Source organism: Rutidosis leptorrhynchoides, chromosome 1 (genome assembly GCF_046630445.1).
Source record: "Rutidosis leptorrhynchoides isolate AG116_Rl617_1_P2 chromosome 1, CSIRO_AGI_Rlap_v1, whole genome shotgun sequence".
Taxonomy (NCBI): domain Eukaryota; kingdom Viridiplantae; phylum Streptophyta; class Magnoliopsida; order Asterales; family Asteraceae; genus Rutidosis; species Rutidosis leptorrhynchoides.
Genome location: NC_092333.1, coordinates 639,745,037 through 639,767,628, shown reverse-complemented (window position 1 = coordinate 639,767,628; position 22,592 = coordinate 639,745,037). Strand labels below are relative to the sequence as shown.

Sequence of the window (22,592 nt, the reverse complement as noted above, 5' to 3'; positions counted from 1 at the left end):
CTAAGCCTATCTCGGATTTGAACGATTTTCTCGGTGGTTTCGTGAATGAGTTCGGGTCCGGTGATTTGCACGTCGCCTACCTCGACCCAACAAAGAGGTGAACGACATTTGAAGCCATATAGCGCTTCAAAAGGTGCGGCTTTAATACTCGCGTGATAACTATTGTTGTAAGAGAACTCGGCGAGAGGTAAGTGCTTGTCCCAAGCTTTTCCGAAATCAACCACGCAAGCTCGTAACATGTCCTCTAAGGTTTGAATTGTACGTTCGCTTTGTCCATCGGTTTGAGGATGATATGCGGTGCTCATGTCTAAACGCGTTCCCAACGCTTCTTGCAATGTACGCCAAAATCTAGAAACGAAACGGCCATCTCGGTCGGAGATAATCGATAAAGGTACACCGTGTCGGGCTACGATCTCCTTAATGTAAAGTTGTGCAAGTTTCTCCATTTTGTCCGCTTCTTTCATGGCAAGGAAGTGTGCGGATTTGGTGAGACGGTCAACAATAACCCAAATGGTATCATAACCGCCCGTCGTTTTTGGTAGCTTGGTGATAAAATCCATCGTTATCCTTTCCCACTTCCATTGCGGGATTTCGGGTTGTTGAAGTAGTCCGGACGGTCTTTGGTGTTCGGCTTTGACTTTGGAACATGTCAAACACTTGGAAACATAAGTAGCTACGTCCCTTTTGATGTTCGGCCACCAATATAGTTGTTTAAGGTCGTGGTACATCTTATTGGCACCGGGGTGAATCGAGTATCGTGACTTATGGGCTTCATCTAAAATAAGGCTTCGTAGGTCCCCATAACTAGGCACCCAAATCCTTCCGGCGTAATATCGGAGTCCGGTCTCCCTAATTTCGAATCGAGAGACGAGAATGTTCAAGAGCTCGTGTGAAAGGTTTTCATCCTTGAGAGCCTCATCTTGGGCTACCCGAATTTGGCTATTAAGGTTTGTGTGGATGGTGATGTTTAAGGCTCGGACACGAAGAGGCACCGCTCTTTCTTTTCGACTTAAAGCATCGGCTACTACATTTGCCTTCCCGGGATGGTAACGAAGCTCGCAATCGTAATCGTTTAAGGTTTCAATCCACCTTCGTTGTCTCATGTTTAGTTGCTTTTGATCGAAAATGTGTTGGAGGCTTTTGTGGTCGGTAAAGATAGTACTCTTGGTTCCATAAAGATAGTGTCTCCACATTTTAAGTGCAAAGACAACGGCTCCGAGTTCGAGATCATGTGTCGTATAGTTTCGTTCATGAATTTTGAGTTGTCGAGAAGCATAAGCAATGACTTTCGTTCGTTGCATCAATACACACCCAAAACCATGTTTCGAGGCATCACAATATACAACAAAGTCATCATTGCCTTCGGGAAGTGACAAGATAGGAGCGGTGGTTAGCTTCGTTTTCAAGATTCGGAATGCGGATTCATGTTCGGTCGCCCAAATAAATTTCTTTCCCTTGTGAGTCAATGCGGTTAGAGGACGTGCAACCAAAGAGAAGTTTTCGATGAATCTACGATAGTACCCGGCGAGACCCAAAAATTGACGAATGTGAGTAGGAGTAGTAGGAGTCTCCCATTTGCTAATGGCTTCGATTTTCGTTGGATCGACTTTAATACCTTGGTCACTTACAACATGACCAAGAAATTGAACTTCCTTTAACCAAAATTCACACTTGGAGAATTTGGCATAGAGTTGTTCTTGTCTTAAAAGTTCAAGCACAAGTCGGAGATGTTGTTCGTGCTCTTCTTCATTTTTAGAATAGATCAATATGTCATCAATGAACACAATAACGAATTTATCGAGATACGGTTTGCACACGCGGTTCATAAGATCCATGAACACCGCCGGTGCGTTAGTGAGACCTAAAGGCATGACAAGGAATTCATAACTACCATAACGAGTCCGGAAAGCGGTTTTGGAGACATCTTCCCCTTTAACCCTTAGTTGATGATAACCCGAGCGGAGATCGATTTTCGAATATACACAAGACCCTTGTAGTTGATCAAAGAGGTCATCGATGCGAGGAAGAGGATATCGGTTCTTAACTGTCAATTTATTTAGTTCACGATAATCAATGCACATTCGTAGGGATCCGTCTTTCTTTTTAACAAACAAAATCGGAGCGCCCCAAGGTGAATGGCTAGGTTGGATGAAACCACGATCAAGTAGTTCTTGGATTTGACTTTGCAATTCTTGCATTTCAGATGGAGCGAGTCTATATGGTGCACGCGCTACGGGTGCGGCTCCCGGAATAAGATCGATTTGGAATTCAACCGGTCGATGAGGCGGAAGACCCGGCAATTCGTCGGGAAATACATCGGAATAGTCACTAACAATTGGCACATCATCGATGTGCTTCTCATCGGACTCGACTTTCTTAACGTGAGCAAGGATCGCAAAACAACCCTTACGGAGTAGTTTTCTAACTTTAATACTCGAAACGAGGTTGAGTCCGGTGCAACTCTTATCGCCAAAGACGATCAAAGGTTCACCATTCTCGATAGGAATTTGGATTGCGTTAAGATCACAAAGAATGTGAGATTTCGTTTTGACTAACCAATTCATACCGATTATTACATCAAAGCTTCCTAGTTCCATGGGTATCAAGTCAATTTCAAATTCCTTACCCAAAATTTTCAAAGTACACCCCCGGTAGTATGTGTCGGCACTTAAGAGTTTTCCGTCGGCCACTTCGATGGAATAAGTAGTATCTAAAGGGTGTGGTGGAGTGCAAAGGGTAGGAGCTAAAGTCTTGGACACAAAACATTTATCGGCACCCGAATCGAATAAGCAAGTAACATAAGAGTTGTTGAGAAGAAACGTACCCGTGACTAGTTCGTTGTCACCTCGGGCTTCCTCGGTGTTGATGTTAAAGGCTCGGCCTCGGTTGTTGGGGTTGGTTTTCTTTTTCGGGCATTCGTTCTTATAATGGCCCGTTTGGCCACATTCGTAACAAGTGACCGTTTTTGGAGGATTGGGCCCCTTTCGAGCGACGGGGGCGGTGCTTGTGCAATTGTTGGCCCTATGACCAACTCCTTGGCAACGGTGACAAATTAGCTTGTTACATTCGCCGTAATGATGTTTGTGGCACTTGTTGCACAAAGGTAAGTTTCCGACATAACCCTTCTTGCCGTCGTTGTTGAAGGGCTTTTTGGTGAAGGTGTTGTCGTTGTAGTTAGTTGAGGGAGTGGCTTCCCATTTCCTTTTGTTGCCACCCGACTTGTCCTCGGCCTTAGGAGCCGGTACTACGATTTCGTCAACCGTTTCAATTAATTGGCGAGCCATGTTCATAGCGGCTTGATGAGTAGTGGGTTTGGATGACATCACCCCTTGTTTGATGCTTTTTGGAAGACCGAGCATGTAGAGCTCAATCCTTTGAGATTCGGGGTTAACAAGATTAGGACACATCAAGGATAGTTCGGCGAAGCGTTGATTATAAGCCTTAAGATCGTTTCCGACCGCTTTCAAAGCTCTTAGTTCTTCCTCGAGCTTTCGGGTTTCTTCGCGCGGAAAGTATTCGACAATCATCTTTTCCTTCAAATCGGCCCAAGAGAGGGCATGAGCTTCATCGGTACCCACCGATTGAACATAGGTGTTCCACCAAGTGAGAGCAACACCGGAGAACGTGTGGGTGGAGTATTTGACCTTGTCTTGATCCCGACAACCGCTTATGCTAAAGACGGCCTCGGTTTGTTCAAACCAACGAGTAAGCACAACCGGTCCACCGGTTCCATCATAAGTGTGAGGTTTGCACCCCATGAAAGCTTTGTAGGAGCATCCCTCGTTTGAGTTACCGGCCCCATTGTTGTTGTTGTTGTTGTTGTTGTGGTTGTTGTTATTGTTATTGTTGTTGGAAGAGTGACCGGCCATGGCCGCATCTACGGCGGTAGCTATCATCCGTTCGAGAGCTTGTTCGGGAGTTTCATTGCGGCGTACACGACGAGGAGCCATTGTTCCTTCAAAACAAAATAATACCGTTGGTTAGTATTCTAAATAATACTAACCGTGATATGGGATAAAGATAGAGAGAAAATTATCCTTGACCCGCCTTAAATTCTTTATGTCGTAATGTCGGTATGTTCATATGAGTCACCGTAATATAATTTCCGGGAATTATATTACCCTAATTCATATGTGCCTTCGACATTACGTCATATAGTCAAGGTGGCGTGTCAATTAAATTATATAACGCAAGATTTAGATAGAATAAGAGTAGATATGAGTAGAAGAGTTAGAGTATAAGTGCACAATTTGTCAAGTAATTCCTATGTCAAGTCTATATGCCGGTTGTAGTCTAGACTCACCAATGTACCCTAAGACTCGGGGTTGACACCAATGAACTCTAAATCCCTACAACCAAAGCTCTGATACCACTTGTAGCGACCCCGACAAATCGTCAAATGACGGCGTCATCTACGTATGGTCCCATTACATGGTCGTAAGTCTTTATAACAAAGTTTGACCGAAAAGTATGTCGCATTCATTTCATAAATAAGGGTGTTTCAATGTTTACAAAAGTAGTTTCCATAACAAGTACATAACAATGTTTAAAGTTTGTATGAAACACGTGCGACACGATTAAAAGTAGTCAAAAAGACGTTCCACGTAAGCAAGTATACTCGACATCCAATGCAAGTATCAAATAGTATGTGCGGAAGCATGTATCACCTAATGTTCAAGGACCTGAGAAAAACATAGAGAATCTGTCAACGAAAACGTTGGTGAAATCATAGGTTTAAATAAGTAAATGAGTAATAGTAAGTTGAACCACAAGATTTGCAACATCGATAAAGCCATAGTACATTCTAAAAGTTAATATTCACGAGCACCCAATTATCAAAGCTTAACGTTCCGTCCGTTGAATACCCCATCAATTAGTGCTAGAACAACACTGTTCCCGAAAATATATTTCATTCGTAAACGGTAGCGAACCGTTTGAATGAGGGTTTGTCAAACCCATATGGCCATATAACATAAGTTCTCGCTTACACCATCTGATGTAACTAATGATAATCGGATTGAGGATTTTCGTTCTAAACTCGTATGTAGAATGTTTGTTTTCCCGTTCTTGTGTTCACTTAGTTCAAAAGAATCGTTTATGTTTTCTCATCCCAAAAGTAAGTCTAAAAGAGTAAAAGTGGGACTATGATCTCACCTTGTATGCACGAACCAAAAAGTACTTCGACAAGTCACGTGTGCAAAGAATAATGCTAGTCTTGACCTAAACAAATAGGTTGTATCAATAACGATAGTCACGAAGGGTCAAAGATGTTCAATTAGTCCTATGGCTCGTTACGACTCGATTAATATAGCATGTGAAGCAAATTGTCAAGTTTCATGCAAGAAACAAGTATAAAAGCATGTTAGAATGATTGTATAAAAGTTTGGTTAAGTTTGACTAAAAGTCAAACTTGGTCAAAGTCAACGAAAAAGTCAACACGTTCGGGTTCGGTCCCGAACTATTTTTCTGAGGTTTTTATTCATATATAAGCATATTAGAACAAGTTTCATGTGAATCGGAGGTCGATAGCTAGTTAAACATTTCGCGTGAAATGCGCCAAGGTGAGCAGAATCTGGCCAGGCGATTCCGCGCGCCGCGCGGGGATGTGGCGCGCCGCGCCACTACCTGGCCAGAGAATTCTGGTCAGTTTTCAAAGTATGCACGAACCAAAACCTTTTCTAACACAACTCTTGACCCGCAAACTCTTATAACGCCTATCATACATCGTTGGAAAGGTATTTTGACGAGTAAAACAACTAAACACATATCATCAATCAAACTTCCACTTGCAACAACCAAAAACCGCAATTAATGTTCCTCATTCAATGCATACAAGTCATAAATGCAATTTAATGATTTGGCAACCAAATTACATGAACGGTATGCCGTTTCGAAGGTAATTAAGCATACAACACAACCTAACACTTACAATTAACATTATCAAGCATTTAATGCATCAAGATTCAATTTACTTCTATCAAACCCTAACCCAAAATCACAAATTCAACAATCATGATTATGAAACTAATCCATGTCAACCTACATACCAATTTGAAGCTAGTGATGTTAGGAACACAATTTAAACATGAACTTTCATCATCAAACAACATATGATCATCCAAAATTCAAGAACCACACACCAAAATTCAAGTTCATGCTAGTTACACTAAAACAACGAGATCGAGCATATAAATCATATATTCATGTTAGACTTGAGCCATAGACACTAATTAACACTTTTATAAGTTAAAAACATCAAGAACACAAAATCTAGTGATTTTAGAAAGTTACCCAAATGAGATGAAGTTGGTATGGAATCGAAGAGGAGATCACGAGGAGTTCAAATATGTAATTTGTTTGGCAAGACGACCGCTAGCTCGATTTTGGATGATGAATCTTTGTATGGAAGTTGAGAGAAAGTTGAAGTAGTAAGAGTGAAAGAGATGGGATTGAATGGATGAGAATGAGGGTTGACTCTTTGACCTAGTCAAAAGTTTCAACCCTTGGCAAGTTTGGTCCCTCAACTTTAAACCGGGTGCGGAAATTACCTAAACGAGATAATTCAACGCATATTAACGGGATGTGTTATAAACCTATAACGGAACTTAAATAGTTAAACGGAAAAGTAAACGGAAAAAGGCGGGATGTTACACGGGACGCACAAAAGGAGAGCTAGATCGAGTCATCGAGCTGCTACAATCTTTGAATCTCAACAGCAATGGCGAGGACAAATGGAGCTGGACTCTCGGATCAACTTCGAATGGGCTGTTCAACATCAAGACTCTCACGTCGGCTATTGATGAGAAGTTGCTAGGTTCATTTTCTTCTTCTAACCCCACTGTCCGCAACAACTTTGTCCCCAAAAAAATAGAAATCTTTATATGGAGGGCGTTAAAAAAGCGGTTACCGGTTCGGGTCGAACTCGACAAAAGGGGTATCGATCTTGACAATATTCGTTGACCCCTATGTGATGATGACCTAGAATCGGTTGACCACTCCATCATTTTTTGCAAGTTTGCTCTCGATATTTGGGAAAGGTTGTGTAGATGTTGGGGGCTTGGTAGCTTTTCATCATATAGCCTACTAGAGATTGCAAGTGAAGACAACAACTTATCGGCATCATCTCGTGGAAGTAAGATTTGGCAAGCGACAAAGTGGGTTTGTGCATATTTCATATGGAAAAATCGAAACAACAAGACCTTCAAAGGAAATTGTTCAAACGGTCCGGTTGCATTGTGTGAAATTCAAGTTATGTCTTTCGAGTGGATATCCAAAAGATCAAAATTGAAGAATCTAGATTGGCTCGTTTGGCTTAGTAATCCAAGTTCATACCTCAATTTGTAATTGTGTTTATGTAGGTTTTTTATTTCTGTAAGTAGCATCGTTGCTCCCTTCGCAACGTTTCGTGTTTTGCCTAGTACATTTTGCTCTAGGCTCTCGTGTATTGTTCGTTGTTTTGCGATAAAATTTGTTTGGCCTTTCAAAAAAAAAACTATCTCAACAACCTAATATCTTCTCTTTAAACATATCTCTCGAAACACAATCTCAGCCTAAAATAACGTTGCTAACATTCATAATTTCATAATAAATTATCAAAGTTTGCGATCAAAGAGACAAAGAATAATCATAAATGGTCCAATAGTAAACTGAAACATCTCAGGTCCAATACTCCTGAAACAAAGTTTGTATACATCTAATTGTCAATGAAGAAATAAAGAGATTTGTGGAGAGATTATAATTATGAGATTTAGATCTAAATACATTGAGTAGATTTAATACATGAGAATTGAGAAAAAAGTAGAAGAAAGAAGATATTTAATTGAATAGAAAGAAAGAAGAATGCAAACATGATTGATCAGTTATCTTTAATTTATGATTTTATCTCTATGGGAATTAGATGAAGAAAGTGAAAAGGAAAACTGAAAGTTAATTATTGCTTAACATAAAAAGAGTTGGCCAAAATAAAAGTTGAAAGAGATGATGAGATTATGCAGAGGGGTTTATCAACTAATGGGTCAAATGGTCAAGTACCCATTTCAACATGACTATATCGGTGTTGAACACCAAAGGTGCCAAATTGTATATACAAAAGTTGAAATGTTAAAAATTATTTTATTACAAAATTACATTATTTAAATTGCATTCATTTTTCAATAATATAAAACTACGAAGTCTTAAATTGCATTCATTTTTCAATAATATAAAACTAAAAAGTTTACACATGCAATTGCTTGCACATACATACAGACGTGTCTTAACACATGTATATTTTATAACATTCTTTTCTTAATCATCAACGTTTTTTTTAGTAATATATAGTCTTTCACTATTGCATTTTCTTATTAACATTTTACTTGAAACGATTTGAGCAGTCGTGCAACGCACGGGCTCAAACCTACTAAGAGTATATAAGATAAGAAATGTTTTCTACAGAAGTGTCTTCGGACATAAGCAAGATGGACAATCGGCTAGGGCCTAAAAAATTAAAAGGACTTAAAATTTTGAATATATATACAATTACCCTATATATCTAAATGGCATAGCCAAAATGAATAGTAAAGTTTCAAACCTTTACAAAAAACACATCAAACTTTTTATTTTTTACAATTCACCCACACCCTTTATAATAATTAACTTTATAGCTTTTACAAATTCACCACAAACTTTTCACACTTTATAATTTGACCATTAAACTTCTCATCCACCTACTCATTATCATTATTTTTATTTTTTACAATTCACCTACACCTTTTATAATAGTTACCTTTATAGCTTTTATAAATTTCCCACAATTTTTTCACACTTTATAATTTGACCATTAAACTTTTCATCTATAATAAATTAACCATATAATTTTTACTACTCCATAACTATTCATTATTATTATTATTATTATTATTATTATTATTATTATTATTATTATTATTAAATCAATCACATAATTTTTCACTTGATTATTGTTAAAATTTTTTTTTATTATAAATTAACTACATAACTCATTGTTTAATAACTGTTTTATTGTTATTATATATAGTTTTTCCTATTTTATTAAATAGTTTGTACCAATCGTTGATGTACGTCTCACTTTATTGATTGAGCATTTGGGTCTTTTCTTTCAACAAGACGAAAAGTAAAACAAAAAATGATGAATAATTATTTTCACGCTTATTACAAATCAACCACATAACTATTTTTGGTCCTTCCTCGATAAAACGAAAAGTAAAAAAATGATAAATAATTACTTTTCAATAATTAGCTATGTAATTAATATTAATCAAGGGTGAAGAACCGGCGCAAAGCCAGGTCGCCCAACTAGTTTTTTCAAATGGCCAAGTAAATTATTAAAAAGTTGTCAATTAAAGTTTTAATTCTATAATTTTAAATTATTAAATACATTGTAAATAAAAGTAGATAAATTTTTATTATAATTTTTTATATGTTTTAAAAAATAAATGTGTATGAGAGCTAATTTTTATTTTTGTCTAGCGCTTACTAAATTATTGAGACGACATTGGCTATCCAATACCCTAAAAACACACAAGTTAATAATGATTAAATATACTCAAGTTTACTATTTACAACACAAGATTCATTAGTTACTAACTTACTATCAAGGGACATTTTAGATTTGTCAAAGTGTGTGGCATGAACAATGCAAATATTTAGTTTTTTTATAACATCTTTTTTATGTATGATATTTAAACATATTATCAAGGCTTTCGTATGTTATTTTTTTAATACAATTTTCTTTTTAAAACCTTTTTTAACTTTAAAAAAAATAACAATTGTAAAAAATATCTAATGAGAAACTTATAACTTTGTATTAATCATTCATATGCGTATTTTAATTATATAAAAGCTTAAATAACGTTAACTGTAATAAAACTATTTATTGTTGTGAACGATTTTCTATCACAATGCACAGACATAACTCGTTATATGCGAAGATTAGTAACTAATATACATATACATTAATATTTATATTGTTTATATAATTTATGAAATAAAGATTTATTATATTATAATTATAATTATTATATTATAATAATTATAATTATATTATATTATAATTATATTATATTATAATTATAACTATACTATAACATAACAATAACAATAACATAACAATAACAACTATATACTAAAATGCGTGACGAATTTCGTCGTTTCAGTTATTTCGGATTGCCGTTTTGAGTTTTCGTTCACACTACAAACAACCCCTCAAATTTGGCTCAATTTACACAACGGTCCCTCAACTTTACACCTTTTCAGGGATAGAAAACGTAAATATATAATTTTATTAAAATAAAAGAAACTAATTCCAACCGAATTTTTTAACGGGCCCTATCTTCTTTCTCGGTGCGAGTTAAATTTTTCCGAAATCACCGTTCAACTCGAAAAAATCTAACGAACACAAAGAGACTAACTACGTGCGAAACGGACATCGTTAAAAAATACTAAACATTTCGGGCTATATTTCATACATATACATACATGTACAACAAACAACTCAACCTATTAGATATATTAGGTACCAAACAACATATATCCAAATTCGACCGCGCGTTGAATACAACCGCAGCAATACGCAGTCGAATTTTTTTCCAGTTAAATTCTATTAACCTGCAACCTTAGAGTACTAGTTAAGTAGTTAGCACTTCTCTTTATATAAAAAGGATCGAGAAGTTAAACATTAAATAATCATAATAATCAATTAATCATAATCATAATTTAATATTAATAATAACTTCTATAGTGTAATTGAAAACTTTTAATGTAGCTCTTGATACTTTTTTTTTTCGGCGAAAAAACAAAATATATAAATTGAGGAGGTTATCATCAAAATGATGAAAAAACCTCAAAGATTACAAACGAGAGACCTTAAACAAGATCTCTAGCACAAATTACATACAACTGGAAGAAAATAACTACACAAGAGAATCCATTGTAAGTAGCTCTTGATACTTAACCGATGCCTTAATCATAGTCATTTCTCGTTCTCGTTATGCCTTAATCATAGTTGTCATCTCGTTCTCGTTAAGCCTTAATCATAGTCGTCTCTCCTTCTCGTTTAACAAGCACCAAAACATCATATGAATGGTACTTCTCGCCCACCAATTTCACATCGAGCAATGCTATGCTCACTAAATTTTCACACAAAAAAGTTCAGGGGTAGTTAACTGCATAAAACAATTAATATTCAAGTTTTATTCTCTACATTATCTCTTTACACTATTGGTTAATTTTCAATTTTTTCAACAGACTATTTTGACATTGAATATTCTTATTTGTTACTCAGACATTTGTTAGGAGAAAATTCTTCACACACCATCGTCACATTGAGTACCGGGTGTGTTTTGAATTAAATCGAGTAGCAAGTAGCTTAGGACATACACAAAGGCGAGTCTAGGCTTTGACCCGCGGGATCACGGGACACCACTAGTTTGAAAATTTTGTGAAATGTATAGGACACCACTAAATTTAACTATACGACCCCATATATTTTTCGAATCAATAACATTTTTTTAAAACTGTAAATGATACCACTAAATTTAACTAGTCGGACCCATATATTTACTTTGAAATTGTAGTTTTTTAAAGGTAACAACCATTAAAATAACAATAAAATATAATTAGTACTGGAAAAAAAATCGGGACCCCATTGAATTTCGTTTCTGAAATTGGACATACACCTTTATTCACCACATCAGAATCCTTGAGAAAAAATCTCCCTTAATTCGAACATTCCCCAACTAGGATTCAACCCAAAGTTTATGCCACTCATACAATGAATCATTGAAATGAAACAAAGCAAAGATCAATGATTCATTTTCCCATTGAAATGCCCATTTTGTTGTTCTTCAAGATTGTGTTCTGTAAGTTTTGTTCGGGTCGGTCATCTTTTTGATGATGCGATAAGATTAATATATAGTTCCTTTTTCGCCAAAAAAAAAAAAACAAATAATAAATAAATAAATAAATAAATAAATAAATAAATAAATAAAAAACAATGAATCATTGAGTAAAAGATGAGCTGATGAATCATTTCCCATTTTTTACTCAGAAACTTTTACTCTGGCGAACTACTGCTTTGTCGTAGGTCTCTATCGAGGCAGCGGTGGTCACCGGATAGAGTAATTCCATCAATGAATTGACCCGATTAACTATTGCTGGAGTTTTGGTGGGAGGTCTCATGTTCCGGCGAAACTATCACCGCCACTCTTGCCCTTTTCTGTCATAAACACCGTAAAAATTAAATTTGTTATTATCAGGTATGTAATTAATTATTTTGTAGAGGTAATTGATCACTTTGTTTGAATAGTGCGAACGGATTTGTAAAGCTTTAGAGGTGTTTTTCTTAATTTGCAGGTGTTATTTTCAAGTATACAGATAGATAGCAAATAGGTGGTTTTGGTTGCCATGAGACCTCCTGCCCCACCATATTGTTTGATTTTGGTCTATGATTTTTTTTTTTTTTGGAAAATTGTTTGAAAATGTATCGAATTTTCACCGAATTCCTATTATAAATTCTTATGGTATGCATTCAATTTTTAAATCTGCTATTATATGCATTCAACTATTTAAATTATTCTATTGTATGTATTTAACCTGTTATAACATATAAACTTCAAGTCACATCATTAGTCCCTCATTTTTATCAAATATTACATCATTTGTTTTTTCTAGATACAATTGCATCGCTAATCTCTCCTCTAAATTTTTTGCACTGATCGTAGCATTTTTTCATCCAAGCTCATGCTTTAGAGCTTTTAACAACAAGGGGTATGACATCATCTTTAACAAGTTTCACCGGTCGTGCTAAACGGAATAAACACATCAATTAGAACAAAAAAGGATTTTCTTTCAACTGAAAAATCAGATAAAGATTTATCAATCATATACTTATTCTCGCACAACCATATCATAATTATAGTCCAGTTTCAACGAAATGAACTACTTACCCATCTTGATTAGAAATTATTTTTATCATGGTTCACCAGATTCTTCGTTTTGCTATTTTAGGATCGTAGTTGACTAGTTGTTGCCGGAATTGACCAGATCTGACTGGTTGTTGCCGGAATCAATCATTTCCGGAATCGACGATCTCACACCGGTTGACGTCTTCATGTATGTATGCTCTGACGATCGTCAAAATCAAACATCGATACTTTAAAAACGAAAAATGTCCGATTAAGAGATTTATGAAGATGATAACAAGCGAATTGGTATTAGAAAACGTTGATATCTGATGCTCCGAATTCCATTTTCTTTGTCTCTTGATTAATTATATTTTATATTTTATTTACTTATTAGGTGGTATATTAATTAATATTAATTATTGTTTCGTTTTACTAATACTTCAAAACTCAAATCTTCGATGCTCTGCATTCTATTTTCTTTATATGTTTATGTTTAATATTTTAATTTATTTTTAATTTTCATATTGGTTATCGTTAAATTTTAGTGATATTGGAAAACACACATCTTAAAGCAATTGTTTCATCTATTTATTATAATATCGATATCGATGCATAGGGTTTTAATTATTGATTTTTGTGGTATACAAACAACAGTAGGTTACAATCCATGTTCGATAGTTGAATTAAATGTTTGGGATTTTGAAAATTAGGATTCTTATTTTTTTATTTTTTATTTTTTAGTGATGAAGATGTTAGGGTTCTTTATTGATGAAGAGGTAGGAAGAGATAAATTTGACGGAAAAATTTAACAGACTAATTTGAGGGACCAACCATGGACTTTTTCTACATATTAACCAGATACCTGGTGTACAAGTTACATAATGCGTACAATAGAACAATTTAGAAAGTTGAATGCATACAATAGGAGATTTGAAAGTTGGATGCATATAATAGGAATTTGATAAAAGTTCAGTGCATTTTCAAACAATTTTCCCAACTTTTTTGTTTAGGCATATACAATATTTTGAATTTTAATTGTATGGAAGATGGTTGATTAGAAAATAATAGAGGGTTTGAGAAAGAAAAAAAAAAAGGAACGAGATGAAGTTAGGTAAAGAAGGAAAATAGCATAAAAGAAAATGTAAAAAAACCTTTTTACCTTCACATGTATGTTTAGCCCATGAATAGACATAATGAAAAAAAAATTAACGATACAGCTCTTAATTCACCTTATTTCATTATCACTTAATCTGAAAATTAGTTTAGAAAATATTTCTAGAGATATGAAATCGGACACAATCCCATTAGAAAGCACTTGAAAGCAAGACTAAATAATACAACAAATAAATTAATAAATAACATCCCCTTTGTTTAATTATCCCTGCCCTAATATAGGCGCATCTTAGTACACTTAATTTATTTTTTTCAAAATGGGAAACCTGGACTGTAAAGTACTCACATAAAATGTAGTTGTTTGTAGGAACTGAAAATTACTTGCAAGAATTAGCAGCAACCATCAAGCATACAATATCAAAAGACACATGAAACATATAATCATTATCACATTAGATCCAAGATCCAGCCAATAAAATTTTTGCCATCAATAATATGTTGTCATAATTCATGATCACGTTATATGAAAACTACAAAGATTTTACTTCACCATGAAAAAACTACTCCGCCTTGAATAATACCACATAAACACTCACAGGGAAATCATACCAAATGCCCATCACATACATGACTTGAATTTACAAGTGTCGGCTCATTTGAGAGGCTTCAATCCAAGAGATGCACGTAACCTGTTAGCTTCAGCAATTTCAGGATCAGGATGATCAGTTCCATCATCTTTCTTCTTTTCCTTTTCTTTCTTCTTCTTTGGCGGCTTTTCATCTTCCGGCCCTCTTCTAGGGCTAACGCTCGTGTCTCTTGCATGCCTCCTTCCCCTTTCGTCCCCATCATAATCCCTATCCCTTCTATCCCTCTCCCTACTCCTGCTTCGACTCCTCGAGTAGCTCCTCCTCCTACCCCCATAATCCCGATCACGCCTATCTCGTTCCCTACCTTCACGTCCATAATCTCTATCACGATACCTGTCCCTGTCCCTGTCTCTATCTCGATTCCTATCACGACCTCTTCCACGTTCCCTGTCATAATCCCTCTCATATTCCCTATCAAGATCTCGGTCCCTACAAAAAGAAACAGTGTCACATTATTAACATGCCAAATGTAACCCACATCCTAATTGCACATAAAGACTAATCAACTTGGAGTGTAATACAATTTATACAAATTAAATGGTCATGACGAGATAAAAATGTTTGATCCATCATACTTCTCTATTGTACACTGTCAGTACAAAGAAACCTGGCAGGATCATATGTATTGATTTAGGAAGCTGTTTAAATACACTGTCTGCTACACGGTGCCTTAAGCCTATGAAAGCACAAGGCAATGCGAGCTTGTGTGACATAAGAATGGGTCGGCCCATGTGCATGCGTGATTGCATGGCTCAGAATGTTAAAAACAGCTTCCGCTAGTCCTTGGACTTAGAATTACAGGTTATTGAAATTTCTTGAAAGAATATTAGATAACTGACTGATATTCTGAGTTGGCCATCTCATAGACGGGGCCTTTATGCAAGTATCAGATTAGCAAGGAATCAAACTAATTGATAGTTTTATCGAGACGTAAAACAATTTTGGCAGAAAATATATACGAAATAGTGAAATACAACTCTGCGTTATAGCAAACAAATCATACCTATGTCTGTGACTGTCGTATTTCCTATCACGACCTCTTTCCCTTGTTGGGCTTCGTCCACGAATGTAATCCTAATTTAGAAAAAAAAGTCAATCAATATAATATGAAGTGACCAAATCATATATAAGTGACTGAAGAAGTATCCAAATTCCAAACCTTTTCATGACCCCCAACATCAGTATCCATGAGTTGGTCATCCTCATCTTTTTCTTCTTCATCCTCAAAATCATCTTCAAGTGCACTTTTCCTAGGTTCCAGAGCACCAATTGCTTCAATGGTAAGCCTGTATGCAAGTAAAAACATTATTGAAGAATCAACCTATCATACTGACAAATGCAGCATTAACAGTCTATGCACCACCACATAAACATACATTCCCTATATTTCTGTTAACGCACAGATAAAATCGGAGTTCTATTGAAACACAAGCTACCCAGTAAGCCTCATTCTAAACCATGCAGCCTCTACACCATTACATGTAATACTACGATTTTATAATAGATTTATTAGTAAAACAATAAAATGATACTTCCTAATACGCCAATGAGATATGGATACCAAACTACAGGTCAAGTCCAATATAACTCTCTAGCTGATACTCTGATACAAATTATAATAGTCCACTTAGTGTAAGGCTATGCAGCTAGTACCAGGCTATGTAGCATTTAGATGGAACACAATTCACATGGGTAAATCGATATACAAACTATCACTCACACATCTTCACCAGATTCTACAGACTACAATTTACAAAATCTCAAGACAACCAAAGAAAACAAAAAAAAAAGGACGATACGCATATACGTTTCTCAATTTACCTTTTCTTTATACGCGGCAAAGCAATATCACATGAATAATCTTTAGTCAAGAGTTCATCAATAACCTCATCCACATGTGTCAATGCAAATTGTCCATCACCTAACTTCCATCTCAGTTTCCTATAATCATTATACAACGGCTCTAAATATCGATACACATCGATATCCGTCCCTGTAAGCCTCAAATAAAACGCTCCTAGTACTCTCACATACCTGCAACACGTATCAAATCACACATTTTAATATACACGTGAAAAACTAATAGCAATTAATTAAAATTTCAGTAGTTTGATAATGAGTTATTACAATTGATAAAAAGATGAACAATTATAATACGGACTTACTTATAATCTTCATTTTTGATAAATTCAACAACAATTTCTTTATCAGGTTGGATCTGAAGCATCTTCGTGACGAGACAGATGAATGGCGTAGGTTTCCGGTTGCCTCCGTGAGTTCCGCCGACGTGATCGAGCTCCATCGCCTTATCGACGAGCGTTTCTGCTGTTAAACCGAAACATTGTTCCTTCCAAAACGTGTGTTGATAAATTTTAGACCTTAATATCTTTTCGACAAGATTTTGGGGATTCGTTCCTTTTATGTTCTTCGCCGATGGATCTGTACGGTTCGCCATTGATAATGGCTTCCAATTGACGCTAGGGTATATAGGAGTGAATTTGCTGATATTTTGAACCCTAAATTTCCCCCTTGTCGAATAGATAGATATACGGAGTATGCAATATGCAAAATTTTGGTACTTACATTTTAGTCCCTCATCTTTTGCGTATGATAAATAATTCACCAAAGTCTTAATACATTGAGTAGGTGTCATGGACTTCGTTAACTACAAATTTATTGCGGGAAAAACCGAGAAATTGAACTGATCCTAAACCGAGCTGAGCTATTTCTGTCCGGTCTTTGATCCACACTTTGCCGGATTTTCGTTGTTCGGTTTGAATCGGACCAAATCAACTCGAAAATAATACATGCATTTCTTTTATTTTGTTAATGGTAAACTTTTTTTTCATATGTATAGATGTTGAAGCTGGTCTCATTAATAGTTTGCTTTGGAGTAATAATCCATCTGATATCGATGGTAAGTTGTTTCTATTGATGTTATTGAAGACGGTTGCTAAAATCTGTTTGTTCAATAATATGTTTATTTTTACCAGTTTTAATATATGTTGTTTTTTTGAATGACGATTTTTTAGCATCGGTTGATCATTTTTTTCAAAGATCCTCATCCTTTGCACGTATCACACGCGTTCGGGCGTAAACCCGAACCCGATCGACGGTACACGGGAACACATTCATTCGGACAGTGTTTCTGGGTAGAGGTCCGTGAACGAATCCGGTAAAGCCTCCCTATAGTGTCAATATATATCACCATTATTGGTGTTCAATTGTTTTAAAGAAAATCATATCATCCCTTAGGATCGAACCCATGACCTCTCCTTATCCCATGACACAAAGTACATTGGAGAACCGTTAGGTTATGCCCGGAAGTTATATAATAGTCTTAAGTGTTTTCTAGGCTTTGTTATGTTGATTTAGGTGTTTTTGAATTAAAATTGTTTTAAGTTTTAGGTGGTTTTACGATTTTTAATATTCTGGTAGCTAACGAATTGAATGAATATTTTATGATGATGTTGAATCACCACCAGTGACCTTAAAAGTTGGCGAAGAAAACAAAATTGAGAACTGTCTGAAAACGAAGCTGTTTAAAGGAGATGATGATTGAAGTTGAAGTTGAAGGTATATTATTGTTAGGGTTTATGCTTATAGACTGAGTTATAGATATGTCATTTATAAAAGATTAATGTTTTAGGTATGTTAATTAACTTGATATGAGAAGACAATTGCGATTGTTAATTTTAATGATTTGATTAAGTAGATATGTTATTTAGTACCCATGCTATTGTTAATTACAAAAGCTAACGAAGTTGTTTTGGTTGTGGTTGTTACAAATGAATGTGAAAAATCTAATGAAGATGGTGGTTGTTGTGTCGTACTGATATGAAGGGTAGTATAAGAAGGTTTGTATAGTTTGATGGGTGTTTGGTGAGATTTTCGTTAATAATGGTGCAGAATAATATATTTTCCCTACGAAAGTCAACTTGAAATAGCCAAAATTGTAGAAAAGATACCTACTCGGTGCTACTTTAGTTGGTGGATATACATATAGCCTGCAAACGGGTCAAGTTAGGTCGTTTTGGATAACGAACCAAAATGATTTTGGGTTGAAGTGATCACGGGTCATGTGAGTCAAATTTTTAAACGGATCCAAATGGGTCATGGTGATTTACTTAAAAATATTTGGTTGAGTTAACCTAAAATTTACTTAAATACAAAGGACTAGCTAAATGGAAACTATCAATAATTCACAAACTAAAAGTGTCGTTTTGATTTTGTTGTATAATAGTAATATGTTTTGATTTTGTCACTTAAAGCATGTAATTATATGGTTGTTAGTTTGAAATTTAAAACTGTAATTTTTGAAACTAAATAGAAGTTGTTTTAGTGTTATAGAGTTACAAGTGTATTAATTGACCATTTTGACCCCTTGTCCCGTTTGGACTATATAGTGTCAAACCCGGTATTTGTTGGGTTAAACACGTGTACCATGTCGTGTAAAGTGTATTGGCAAGTTTTGTTTTTTGAAAACGAGTCTTGAACTTATATTGGTTAAGGTGAGAAATCATGATCCATTTGGGTCATAATTGTCCATTCCGACCCGTTTACATTATTTTTTGGAAATTTGAATAAATCATACATAGAGTTGTGGAGTGATTTTGGGCCACCCGTGTACGTTCGATGAGAATTTGGGTCGTTAACTAAATTTGGTGTCATTTTGGGTAAAAGTGTTATAATTACTCTCGGACCTATTTTGCGGGATCGTAAGTTGAAATTGGTTAAGTTTGTATGAAAGCTAAAGATTGGGCTGAAAGTATCCCCGACAAGCTTTCAAACAGTATATGATATGTTTGGGTTTGTCAAGTCTAAATAGGTTTTAAACGTGTGTCAAAATGGGTTGTTGCTACTGTACAACAAACAGCAGATGTGAATTTTAAATTGATAAGTTGCGGAGCTGTTTTCGGATAATCATAACTCTCAAGCCGTAACTCCATTTTTTATAAATAACCTGTCTGTAGAAAGGTGAAAGAGTCTTCTTTCTAATTATCAGGTTCAAAGGTATTAAATCGACTTGTGTGGGGCCCATAATTATTTGAAAAGTGACTATATATATATATATATATATATATATATATATATATATATATATATATATATATATATATATATATATATATATATATATATATATATATATATATATATATATATATGGGCAGGATCAATGGGAAAGTAACCAATCGGGGGGGAAGCGGGGGGAAGCAAGATTTTTTTTTTCCGTTTTTTTTGGAACTTCTTTTTTCCGGTATCAAGATCACATGAAAATATGAACATTTAGAAGAGACACTTCGTGATGAATGTTATTATTTAGGCGGAAAAACGATCGACAAAAATAACATTCAAGATAATATTGTTCGTGAAGAATATGAACGTTTTTTTTCATGTTTTGTGAAGTAAAATTTAGCCCGATTTAGAGTTTAGGGTTTAGGGTTTGGTGTTTTGGGTTTATTCCATAAACCCAAAACATCAAACCCTAAACCCTAAATTTCTAAACCCTAATATCTAAACCCTATAAACCCTAATATCTAAACCCTAATATCTAAACCCCAATAGCTAAAACCTCAACATACGCTCGAAAAACACGATAATTGTTATATATTACTTCTTCGAGCGTTTTTCCGCCAAAATAAAAACATTTATCACAAAGTGTCTCTACTAAATGTTCATATTTTCATCCCATCTATAATGTTCATGAACAATGTTTTTTCAAAAAACGAAAAAAAAAGTTTTTGCTTCCCCCGATTGTTTACTTCCCTCTTGATCCTACCACTATATATATATATATATATATATATATATATATATATATATATATATATATATATATATATATATATATATATATATATATATATATATATATATATATATATATATAATAATAATAATAATAATTGGTCAAAACACTATATATATTATCTTTATTAGGGTTTCTAACTATGTGAATCGACTATATATATATATATATATATATATATATATATATATATATATATATATATATATATATATATATATATATATATATAATAATAATAATAATTGGTCAAAACACTATATATATTATCTTTATTAGGGTTTCTAACTATGTGAATCGACTAAGGTTGATAATGCTAGATTTGTACAAGGTTCCAAAATTTAAAAATCATCCAAATAATTATTTATTAGTTTGTATAGAAAGGTTTTGTGTTTATTGGATTACGATGCTTGATTCAAATTTGATTTCAAGATTAAAAAAAAAAAAAAAAAAAAAAAAAAAAAAAAAAAAACCTTTAAATTTTGAATGTGTACTTGATTTGTGCTTTCAACGGCCTCTTTCTTGAAGGTGGAAGACTTTGCTTGCCCAAGGTTCAATATCGAATATCCCATCTTCTCAAAGATTAGGTTTTTTTTTTTTTTTTTTATTTTTTTTTTTTTTTTTTTTTTAACTTCACTTTGTTCGTCTCTTGTGGATAATTATGAATATGTTATATGTTTGACTATTAAAAAGGTCAAATTATTTTTAATCAATATTCTCTGTCTTTAAGGTTCGTGTCAACGGGTTCAAAGAAGCAACATTGTACAAGTTTCTTGACGCCAATAATGGGGGATTTTGAGGGTCTGGAATCACATGGAACTTTACCAAGTTTCTTGTGGTTCACAGTGGCGACTCCAGGATGGAAACTCAATGGTGTCCCAAAAAAATTTCAAATAAAATTATATTTGAAGAGTATTTTAGTGGTTATTTACCTGTAAAAAACCTTAAATTTTTAAAAAATATGGGGTCCTATACTTAAATTTAGTGGTGTCATGTACAATTTGAAGAATACGTAGTGACAAAATTTTCCAAAGTAGTGGGATCCTTTGACCCCACACCCATTAACATAGAATCACCTCTGGTGGTTCAACACATGCATTATCTAACTAATCAGGCTTGAATTTAACATACTGCACCTTTTTCATGAACTTCTATAATAATAAATTGATGTATTAGACCGATTATGATGTTTCACTAGAATTAGACATTTTTGACTTTCTATTATAGCAATATATAATATAATATAATGATGTATTAGCACAATTAGTGAGCTGCACAATATGGCCTCTCACCACATATGGTTTTACCGAATAGTTTCGTTCTTTTGCAGGTGAACTTCCTGGCTCACACGTAAATGGATTACTAACACTAATTTCTTGATCTAAACGTTAACTTTATATTTCCCAAGGTCAACTTTTTGGTCCCATTTAGTGTCAGGTATGGCAATAGAGGGTCGTTTACATATAACTAAATGGTTACTATACTATTTGATACAATGTTAATTTACTTATTTGTATAACATACAAAATTATAAATGTTTTGGTCCCCATTTCAGTACAACTATCTTTTTTGTCTAATAGTCGGAGAGCAACTAATGTGGTGTGAAATATAAAGTGCCTAAACTCTCAAACATAGTGTGTTAATTACTTGAAAGCTCCTAATTTAAAATTAAAACTAGTTAAAGACCCGCGATTTCGCGGGTTTTATGAAATGATGGTATTTGATAGAGTATTTGTTAACAATTGCTAATAGGTTACAACAAAAAATACCTGACATCAAAGTTGTAGTAAGGGTAAACACAACCAATACTTTTTTAATTACCCAAATAATCCTATAAACACAAATTAATAAGCATTCTCAATAAACACTTATTTTCTTTTCTTAAAAGAGTTACCTCACATAATTGTTTATCTGATGGCCAAACATAATTTGTTTGAATCTAAATATTGTACAGACATTAATGACGTGTATATATATATATATATATATATATATATATATATATATATATATATATATATAAAATGTACATACCATACTGGTGTCCTTTGCTTCTCTCCTGTTATGCTAGAAAGGGTATCCGAGTAGCAGTTGCAATTA

The 22,592-nt window shown here is 34.4% G+C and overlaps 1 protein-coding gene across 1 annotated transcript; it reads right to left on the bottom strand.

Annotated features, from left to right (window-relative positions):
* Window positions 1-14,486: 14,486 nt before the first annotated feature.
* Window positions 14,487-17,185, bottom strand: LOC139885694 (pre-mRNA-splicing factor 38-like). The gene is made up of 5 exons (XM_071869450.1): window positions 16,846-17,185; window positions 16,502-16,714; window positions 15,840-15,966; window positions 15,684-15,754; window positions 14,487-15,109 (listed from the first exon to the last, which is right to left on the bottom strand). Exons 1-5 carry the CDS (start codon window positions 17,133-17,135, stop codon window positions 14,686-14,688), a joined length of 1,125 nt encoding a protein of 374 aa, XP_071725551.1. The 5' UTR covers window positions 17,136-17,185; the 3' UTR covers window positions 14,487-14,685.
* Between the last annotated feature and the right edge of the window lie 5,407 nt (window positions 17,186-22,592).

What these genes read in the sequence shown, in the direction of transcription:
- LOC139885694 (XM_071869450.1), bottom strand. Translation starts at nt 17,135, where the DNA reads ATGGCGAACCGTACAGATCCATCGGCGAAGAACATAAAAGGAACGAAT. An exon ending in TTGCCGCGTATAAAGAAAAG is followed by an intron (nt 15,967 to 16,501) that starts GTAAATTGAGAA and finishes ACTTGCATACAG; the next exon opens with GCTTACCATTGAAGCAATTG. An exon ending in ATGTTGGGGGTCATGAAAAG is followed by an intron (nt 15,755 to 15,839) that starts GTTTGGAATTTG and finishes TTTCTAAATTAG; the next exon opens with GATTACATTCGTGGACGAAG.